The sequence below is a fragment of the Peromyscus maniculatus genome, chromosome 9 (genome assembly GCF_049852395.1).
Source record: "Peromyscus maniculatus bairdii isolate BWxNUB_F1_BW_parent chromosome 9, HU_Pman_BW_mat_3.1, whole genome shotgun sequence".
NCBI lineage: Eukaryota > Metazoa > Chordata > Mammalia > Rodentia > Cricetidae > Peromyscus > Peromyscus maniculatus.
Genome location: NC_134860.1, coordinates 9,699,770 through 9,709,858, shown reverse-complemented (window position 1 = coordinate 9,709,858; position 10,089 = coordinate 9,699,770). Strand labels below are relative to the sequence as shown.

The window sequence follows — 10,089 nt, the reverse complement described above, 5'->3', positions numbered from 1 at the left end:
TCACCTGACTTGTACTCAGGGTTTGCCCTTGGGGGAGCCACTGTCTGCAGTCTAAGTGGTGACTTTATGTCCACAGAAACAGACAGCCCTGAAGTGGTAAGGGAAGCTAAGAGCTTGCTTTTGAGGAGGACAGGGATAAATACCCCACCCCCCAGGGAAGTCAAGAACAACCAGGGCTCCCAATGGAGGGAGGGCATTATCTTTCAACAAAGCAGTCCCATGATCACCTACATTTCCCAACTGAGGACATGGAATGCGGAGAGGGGAAGTGGTTTTCCCACAGCTCCACAGATGTGAGAGCTCCATGCATGCCGGAGCTGCCTCTGCTCTGGGTGACCTGTGATCTTCCCTTGCAGGAGACATTGGGCAGGGTGATCGAATCGGGGCTTCCAGCCCTGCTCCTGCAATGTCTGTACCTCTTCTTTGCATTTCCCGTGGAAAAGGATGAGCTTTTAGAGAGCGACGTTCAAGGGCAGAGGATGTTTGTGCAGGTGAGTGAGCAGGGCCCCGCATCCCCATGACTTGAGCTTGCTTGCCAGGGGCCAGGCTCGTGGCTGCTCCTGAGGGAGGAGGATTTTGCCTGTCTTAGCCTTAGTTTCCAAATGCCTTGTCCTCTCCAGGCACTGTTCTTCCTGCGTCTCCATGATGCAACATCTGGGTGGCTGTAAGATGATTTTCTCCCTTGTTCTCGTCAGGGAATCCACATATCAATATCCACATTGCCCTGTGCTCTCTATGAAGAGTGGGGTCCTCCCCCAACTTTGCTTTCCTCCCTGGCCCAGTTCCCCATCCACCTGTGCTCTCAAGTTCCACCTCTTCCCTGGCATCCAGAAGCACATCTCTTTGGACCTTTTCCTCCGGTCGGAGATGCAAAACAGGAGGCAAAATTTTCAAAAATGCAGTCACACGCCACTTGAAACATCACATCTGAGAAGTGAATCACTAGGCGCTGTCTTTCATCACTGTGTGAGCATCATAGAGTACAGGTGCACAGGTCTAGACAGTCCAGGTCAGTCACCCAGTGTGACCTCTTGATACGTTCAAGAAGTATTTGTTCTACAGGAAGTTGTCTTTGTAAGTAGAAAAAGGATGCCCCTCTCCTAGCTGATGGTGTGGACAGTCCTGGCTGCAGCAGAGGGTGATCACGAACACTATTCAGTCCCTACTGCTGAGGCTTGGCTGTCAATGCTCTGGAGAAGCAGGGAGGAAGCCACCACAGGAGCGCCGCCCGTCCTAACCAGACCTCTTTGTTTTGTGCTCCTCCCAGATGTTGTTAAACATTTGCAGCGAGTCTCAGAGTCTGGAGGGACTTCTTTCAGGAAGCGAGCTTCAGTCTCTCCTGATCGCTACCACCTGTCTGCGGGAACACAGCTGCTACTTCTGGAAAGAACCTACCTTCTGTGTGCTGAGGGCTATCTCCAAGGCTCAGAGCCCTAACATCATCCAATATCTTCGAAGTAGGTTCCAGGAGACCAGGTGTGGGCTGTGGGTCACTCAAGGGGCTCCTTTAACTCAGAGCAAAGCTCCAGGGTCTTTCTGCATCCGTGCAGATGTCTGGAAAGAAGAGCTGAATGGACAACCTACCCAGTACATGACCCTACCTCCTTATATGTCTCCATTTGTGAAAATATGTATGTTCCTCCTTTTGATGCTTCCCTGGAGGAGGGAGAAAAGGGGGACACATTTGCCACATATGTGCTCCCACACAGAGAGCATGCACGGCATGCATGTTGATCACATCATTATCCTCTTGGAGATAGATGTTGGCACTGGGAAAATGGAGCTCAAGAGTGGTAGAAGATCTTGGCAAATTCTGCTTTTAAACATGGAGATGTCTGGTTCCTGCACCTTAGTGCCTGTGTTAGGGAGCGTGTTGGGGTGAAGGCTGGAGGCTGGGACCAGAGCTAGCCTATGAACTCCAGCTGTGGTACTTACCAGATCTTTAACCACAGGGATAGCCTGTTTGTCTCATCTATAAGATGGGCAGTAGGATAGTGTCCGTTGCCTTGCATTGCTATGGTTTTCAATGGGTTGAAATACATGCTGTGCCTAGACAGCACTCATGCATTGGTCTCAGCATCACATTCATCTCTTGGGTTTTATTAGAGATGAAATGTTGCTGTCTATTCTGTTAGCTGTCTCAGGGACCCTGCTTAGCATCCACTACCACTGCAGGACCCAGATAATGCTCCAGACAGGCAGGAAGACCTCTGAGGCCGCACACAGGTCCCAGGAGAGGTAGAGACCTCATCCCAATGTGATTGGTCTAGAGTAGAGAAGAAAGCCTTGTAAACCCAGCTCTAAGGAGGACATGTAGAGGCAAGCTCACACTCATTTCTGCTCACCTCCCACCCTCTGCCCAATTTTTTCTCAACTCTCCCAGATGAGCACAGCAGTCATCTTGGAACACAACACTCCTTTTCTTGGGCTGATTCCAGAGAATGGGCTCTTTGGGGACAAGCTGGGTTTCTGAGCTGCTGACATCACCTGCATGTTCGCAAATACGTGCTCTGTGGTCTGTCCTCTTTCTGTAATAAAGAACATCTGCTGGTTAGAATTGAGAAAGCCCCACCAGCCTCTTCCCGGACTGTAAACTAGCCCCTGGAGGAGGCACCATGGGGTTCAAAGCCTCCTGTGAGCTCAGCCTAGGTATATAGCTGAAGCTGAGGCATGCCTTGACATTTTGGTCTCCTTTACCCTCCCCTAGCTAGAGTCTGAGTAGCTAGGGAAAGGCTGCTGGCAGGATCGCAGGGTTTTCTGACTGTTATCCTCTGCTGCTTGAGCCAAAGCCTCAGAAAGCTCCCTTCCCTGGGGCACTATGGAGCCCTATTACAGGCCTGGGTGATTTCTGTGGGCTTGCAGGGCTGGAAGGTGCTTAGGAAGAGAGGCTGGCCTGCCAGCCACCACTACACCATCCGCTACTCTTGGGCCCTCCCTTGTCAAAGGGTCCACTTCAGGCTCTTCTGAGTCCTTACAGCTGAGAGTCTGATCCTGCATCCCCTCAGTCCCGCTTCTGTGGAACTTCCCTGCCACTTAGGAGAGCCTCCGCTCCATGCAAATGTCAGTCTGAGGGCATCCGTCTTCTGACTTCCCACCACTCCAGGTGACCAACAAAGTCGATGGCGGGCTCTTCATGAGTAGACCCCCTCCCTCTTTCCCCACAGCTCACACTTCGGCTTGAACGCCCTGTCTTCTTGAGTTTCTGAAACATTAAATGGCACCTCTTATCTAGGGACTGGAACGCTCTTACATTCTAGGAAGGAGGAGCTAAGAGGCTGCCCCACCCCTACCCCAGTGTGAGCTGCTCTCAGGGTGGCACCTCCTGCGGGAAGAACCTCTTCTTGAATCCCAGAGGCTACAGAAGACACTCTCAACTTGTTCTCACTCAAGTCTTGCTGTCCAAGCAGAAGTGGAGGGAGATGGTGGGGCCAGGGGACAGCAGCGGCACCTGTTGCTTCCTGGCTCCTCAGCAGGGCTGTGCTTCCCTCCGCAGCTGCTGACTGTGTCCGGCTCTCCGTTCAGAACCTCTCCAAGTTGGCCGACACTCTCCCTGCGCCCGAGGTGAGCGAGGCTGTGAGCCTTATTCTGACCTTCGTGAAAGACTCCTACCCTGTCTCCTCTGCGCTGCTCCTGGAGTTTGAGAACGGGGAGGGCTATCCTCTGCTCCTCAAGGTACTGTTGCGGTAAGTGGCTGGGCCTGGTGAGAGCGGGGAGAAACTTGACCAAGCTGTGGTGCTCAGAATCATCCTGCTGCTTGGGTGGAAGACAAGTAGCCAGAGTGTCTAAGTGTGTCTTACGAAATTCAAGGCTCCGAAGAGCATGACTAGAAACACCCTCTCTAGGCAGCAGTAACTCAACATGCAGATCGATGTGGGAACCACTTCTTTGGGGAATCAATGAGTGACAATGATAACCACTTCAACAAGTCGGCTGCATGACGCACATCACCTGCATGTTGCTGGCCTGACTTCCACCTCTCAGAGGCTTTCTGGGATCTGATGCAATTATCCCACCTCAGTGTTTGGAGAGCTGTGTGTGGGAACCATGCCCCATCCCTGGCTCTTCACCAATCACTGTCAGGAGCTGTTGGGTAACTTCCCAATAAAGTGGTCCTTTGGATGCTTCTGCTCCACACCATCACAAGTAGAAGGACAAGTAGTTCGGGGAGGCACCAGCTTGGGAGTGCATTTCAGTGAGTTTCATATGGCCTGCCTCCTGCTTGTTGTTTCTGAGATCAGCTCTCAAGTGAAGGACTTCTCTCCCAGACCCATGAGCTGTGGGAAAGACAGTGTGCATCTGGGGCTGGACCGACTTCTCCACTCCGGCTTACTGTGTTGGATTCAGGGTGTGGGTGCCTATGCATTAGCAAGAGCAAAAGTTGGGAATAAAAGAAACCCCTTTGTGGCACGAACCCTTCCACTGAGGTTGGGAAAGCTGCTTCAGGCAAAGCTGGCCATACTCCTTTGGGCTCTGCTTGGTTTCTCCTCAGTGGAGTGGACCTTAGCAGTGTCTTCTACAGGCTTCATGACAGAACCGTGCTTCAAATGTACTGGAGATGATATGGAGAGGCTGAAGGCCCTCAGGGTAGTCTTCATCTCTACAATTTTTTTTTCAATAAAGAAACCATTCTTCAAAACACTGCTAAGAACAAGTGGTTCTTTGGGTGTGCCACAGTAAGCAGTTTTGCCGATGGTCAGATGGCTGTGGCCATTGCGGTGCCCTGGATGGCATTTTCTACATGTTTCTTCTGTTCACTGGATGGGCAGCTTTTCCTAGGCTTCTTCACAGAAGACAGAAGGGGAACCAATGTGGAGAAGCAGCTGCTCGGCTCACACCTTCCCTTCCTGCCTTCCCAGGAGCCATGTTTCATTTGTTCCTGATCTGGAGAGGGTAGAGCTGGACAGAGACTCTGGGGACCCTGCCCATGAGCAGAGCAAGGCGCCACTTGACCATCACCATATACACACGGAAGCAATCATCCACAGGCTAGGCATGAGTTACAGAAACCCACATCTTTCCCATGCTGTCTGGGTCTTCCGTTCTGGGGGTGTTCTCTGTTCTGTGAGCCTCTTAAGTTCATGCCTTTTGGGAGAATCCAGCCATGGAAAGCAGCCTTCCTCTAATCAGCAGTAGTGCTATTGTTAACCTCTAGCAGGTTCCTCTGTATAGCAGGCTTTACTTCCTGACAGAAAGGATGCTCTGAGGAGATCCCGTGGATGTCCTCAACAAAGGATCCTATGGAACCTGACACATACATGTTTCCTCCTATACATGCATATATACTGATAATCAAGTTGGATTTGTAAACCAGGCATAGTAAGAATCTAACAACAATAGTTAATAGCAAAATACAATATCTATAGCTATACTATAACAAATTAATTTAAAGTATGCAATTTTTATTTCTAGAATTCTTAGTTGATGTGTGTGTGTGTATGCATGCATGAGCTTTTAAAGTTTATTTTATTTTATTTAGATAAGGTCTCATATAACTCAGGCTGGTCTCTATCTATACTACCAAGGATGAACTTGAATTTCTGATCCTCCTGCCTCCACCATCTGAATTCTAGGATTATAGGCATACATACAACTACTGGTCTTATGCACCACTAGGGGTCAAAACCAGGGTACTGTGAATGCTAGACAAGCACCCTATCAACTGACCTACAACCCAGTTCCAACTGATGTTCAGAGTCTGCAGCTGACTAATGGCAGTGAAGTTTTAGAGAGCAAACACTAATAAGAGGGGAGTGTCGTGGCCAGAGAGATGACTCAGTGGTTAAGAGCTCTTGCTGCTCTTGTGGAGGACCTGGTTTCAGTTCCAAACACCTACATGGTGGCTTTCAACCATCAGTAACTCTGTTTCAGGGGCTCCAGTGTCCTCTTCTGGCCCCTGCAGGCACACACACACACACAATACACATACATGCATGCAGGCAAAAAACTCATACGTATAAAATAAACGTAAATAAACCTGATTGGGCTTCTCTAGGCGGAAGGCGGGAGTTTGCACGTGGAGTGATGTTTATCCAGGGCCCTCTCCTCGCCTTTGGTGCTGAATTCTCCCTGGCTAGAGACCTTCTGGTCTTTCTGAGGAGCACTGTCTGCAGATGTGGCTGCTCCATCCAGGAAGTCCCAGGAGCTGACCCTGTCTGTCCTGCAGGTATGACGGGCTGACCCAGGGTGAAGAGGAACCCAGTCTGGAGGAGCTCGTGGAGCTGGTGATGTGGCTGAGCACCTGTGGGAGGTCAGAACTGAAGGTGTTTGACAGTGTCACTTATCCTCAGCTCGAAGGCTTCAAGTTCCATCACGAGGCTTCTGGTGGGTCCTCCCTGTGTCCCCAAATAACTGGAGAGTCAGTACAGTGTCCTGACAAGGCTCCACACGTCTCTGATTCATTTGCACCTGTCAGTGATGCTGCGTGGTCTGATGCATCTGTGACCTTCAGAGCCATGACCCAGACCCGTGGATATTAATATCCCCTTAATCTACTTTCCAGCTGTACAATTTCAGCTTCATACAAAGAAGTTCATTTTATGTGGCAAGTGGAGGAAATGATGCTTAACAGAGGCAAAGCCCTCACCCAGTAACAGGGGCAGTCTCTGGATTCCACTCCTATCCACGGGTGATTACCCTGTACCATTTGCCTGTATAGTGGAGACTGATGACCCTGAGTCAGCCACCCAGGCTCAGAGTCGGTGGCTTTCCTTCCCAGAATGCTGAACGAGAGCTGATGAAGCCAGTGAGCACATTGATGCTTTCTGAGCAGCAGGTGCTCTGCCCCCTACTGGGTGCTGGTGTGAACAACTAGAGTCAGCTCTACTATCCCTCTGCTGAGACCGCCATGCACACATGTCAAAGCACAGGCTGCTGGGTGGGAGGCACTGCCACATGCCTGACCTCTAGTGGGTCTGTCAGGAAAGCCTGTACAGAGGGAGGTGCTGGGGAGGGAATTTTGAAGGCTAAGTTGTGAGTTGTCTAGGATGAAAGGAAAGGGAAGAGTTTAATGGCACAGGGTAGGTACTGACGGGGGAGGAAACAGTGGCCTGGAACAGCTGGGTGGGTCTGGAGATGCAAGGAAGTTACAGGCTGTGAGGAGAGGCGAGAGCTGGTAATGTTGAGGGTACCAGCAGGGCGAAGGGCGTTGGGTAGGGCTAAGCAGACAGAGCAGGCCAGAGATGGCTGGCAGGGGAGAGCCTCGGAGGTTCAGGAAATCCAAGGCAGAAAGGGGCTTCGGACCCGGTGTCCTTGGGGGAGAGAGTGGGTGGGAGAAAGGGCCAAGCGAGTAAGGAAGGTACATCTCATTTGTCTAGAAGCAAACCTGACCCCACATGGTCATCTCCAGCGTCACTGGATTCTAGTCGATTGAAACCAAATCTCTGGGCCCAGCTTTGTGCAGTGAAATACAATGTGGACCCATCATCTACCTTTGTAGCTTGAGTTTTTTCGCCTTGCCCACAGTCAGGACAAATCTCTGTCACCCGCCAGTCCCACAGCCGCTCAGACCCAACCAAATAAACACAGACACTTATATTGCTTGCAAACTGCATGGCCATGGCAGGCTTCCTGCTAACTGTCCTTATCTTGCTAACGGTGCTTTTATCTTAAATTGATCCATTTCCATACATCTATACCTTGCCATGTGGCTGGTGGCTTACTGGCGTCTTCACATGCTGCTGGTCATGGCGGCGGCTGCAGCCTCTCTGGTCATTGCGGCGGCTGCAGCGTCTCCTTCTGCCTTTCTGTCCTTTTATATCTCCTCTCTGTTAGTCCCACCTATCTTTCCTGCCTAGCCACGGCTGATCAGGTTTTATTTATTAACCAATCAGAGCAACTTGACATACAGACCATCCCCCAGCACAGCCAAGTGCAGACTATCTCAAACACCTGCACTCAGGCCCATGGTCCTAATCATCCTCTATACGGACCTGCTGGGTAACGCCACAAAGAACCTGAGAATGGCTCCCACAGGACATACAGAACATCCCACAGCATACCTTTGATTTTCTAGAAGAAGAAACTGGTTGAATTACTTCTGATCACATATTTTATCTACCTCAATAGACCCCAAATGCTGTACCTTAATGTGCAGCCGAAGGCAGGGTAGTAATGAGACCTTGTCTCCTTTCTTCCCATGCTGCCCCTTGGGGACCCTGTGTGTCTGACCAGCGCGGGCACCTGTTGGTTCAGAGCGGCCATAGATGGAGTTAGCACAGCTGTCTCTGAAATGCTGATGCGGCCCTTTTCCCACCACAGGCTGGAGTTAGTAGATTTCCAAGATGTGTACTCATTGGAACTGAAAAAGAGAAACTTCAACTACTGTGTCCTGAGAACTCAAGCATGCATTTCTAGACAGGCAGGGGGCTAACCTGCAGAACTGTTGTCTTTTTCATCTCCAGGGGTGACTGTTAAGAATCTGCAGGCCTTCCAGGTCCTGCAGAATGTTTTCCACAGAGCCAGCGACTCGGTCCTTTGCACCAAAGTGCTTTTGGCCATCAAGACCATGTGGGCCTGGAACCCTCGGAATTTTTTCCTGCTGGAGTGGACCCTGCAGCCCATCTCACAGTTTGTAGAGATCGTGCCCCTGAAGCCAACCCCAGTGCAGGAGCACTTTTTCCAGCTGCTGGAGACTCTGGTGTTCAAGCTTCTCTACGTGCCCCATGAGATCCTGGCTAAAGTGCAGCATCTGATCAAGGAGAGCCCTGAGCTGTCTTGCACCCTTGTAGCCTTGCGGAGCATCCTCAGGATCACGGCCAGTGACCGGCTTTTCACAGACATCTTCCGGGATTCAGGACTGCTAGGCCTGCTGCTGGCCCAGCTCCGGAAACAGGCCAAGATCATGAGGAAGTCAGGTGGGCAAATGCGCTGACGTCATTGTTAGCCAGGCTGGGTCTGCCGATCGGCCCACCCTACGGTGTGGGAGAGAATGTGAGCACGTGCATCACATGGTGATGGATAGAGAAAGGAGCTCTGGCACCTATAGCTTCACACAGAACAGGCAGTCTCCAAGTCTCCCCCCGCCCTGACACCCCCAGAGCTGAGAGGGATGGACACAACTTTAAGTGAACTCCTGAAACTGACTCAGGGAATTCACAGTTGCTCCTTGCTTGGCATGTGGGTGAAAACCACCCGAGAGTCTGAACTTCAGTAAAGCAAAAGGGGACTGGAGTCCTGAGGGGACTTAGAAGAGAGGAGCCCTTCTAAGGTCTGCTGGGGTATGGCCTTGTGGTCTCCCACTGAGAGTGGGGTTCCGGAGCCTGGCTGACCCAGCATGTCTCTCAGACCTGTTGCATTCCCCGTCCTGGAGACACTTTATATGGGTCTTTGCAATCCTCACCTCTGGCCATTTTCAAATAGGAGGCTGGGTACAAAGACTCCCTTCCCTGTTCCTCTTGGTTTGCTCAAATCTGTCACCCTCGCTGCCCTGGGAAACCAGCCTGGAGAAGGGACAGCAGGACACAGGAATCTTACCTCCTGTCGCCTTTCCCTTCCCTCTTTGCGGCTGTCTGGACAGGCCTGGGGGCTGCTCTTTGACTTTAGTCGACAGACATTGCTACTCTGCCTGTTTTCTGCTTCTTGGGAGGGAGGAGGCTGAGGGAGACCGTGTGAACGTGGGAGCAGGTCGGTCTCGGCTGGAAGCATGGCCGTGGGATAAGCAGGGTGATCTTTCCCTGTTACTTCATCTCTGAGACCATGTTCTCTGTAACATGACAACAGCTATCTCACAGGTCTCATAAGAGAGAAAGGAAAAGGACTCACTGTTGTATGTGGCATGTAAAAAGTATCCAGGAAATCCTGTACACTGTATCCCTATCGTTTTAGCATTTGCTCTGTAGGAGACTGAGATAGATACTTTACAAGGAGCCTAGGCACCTTCAAGAGTTCAGGAACGACCTGTGTCCTCCCCAGAATGTTTGCAAATAGGACCAGGACTTATGTGCTTCCAGAATATTTTTGAGTGTCTAGGCCTCAAGTGAGACCAAGTCTGGGAAGTGAGTGTCTGTATACTTCTATGGTGATATTTTATTTGTACTAAAATGTGATTTGTATGTTAATAAATAAAGTTGCCTGGGAGTCAGAGCTAATAGC

The 10,089-nt window shown here is 50.8% G+C and overlaps 1 protein-coding gene across 3 annotated transcripts in view; it reads left to right on the top strand.

The window, feature by feature from the left end:
- The window catches only part of Wdfy4 (WDFY family member 4), a 254,176-nt gene that overhangs the window by 33,508 nt on the left and 210,579 nt on the right, over positions 1-10,089 (top strand). For all 3 annotated transcript variants that reach the window (XM_006976744.4, XM_076544367.1, XM_076544368.1), the window contains 5 exons: positions 357-491; positions 1,268-1,457; positions 3,494-3,683; positions 6,164-6,321; positions 8,400-8,852. In XM_006976744.4, the coding sequence (XP_006976806.1) occupies positions 357-491; positions 1,268-1,457; positions 3,494-3,683; positions 6,164-6,321; positions 8,400-8,852 (1,126 nt within the window). The remainder of the gene's footprint in view (positions 1-356; positions 492-1,267; positions 1,458-3,493; positions 3,684-6,163; positions 6,322-8,399; positions 8,853-10,089) is intronic.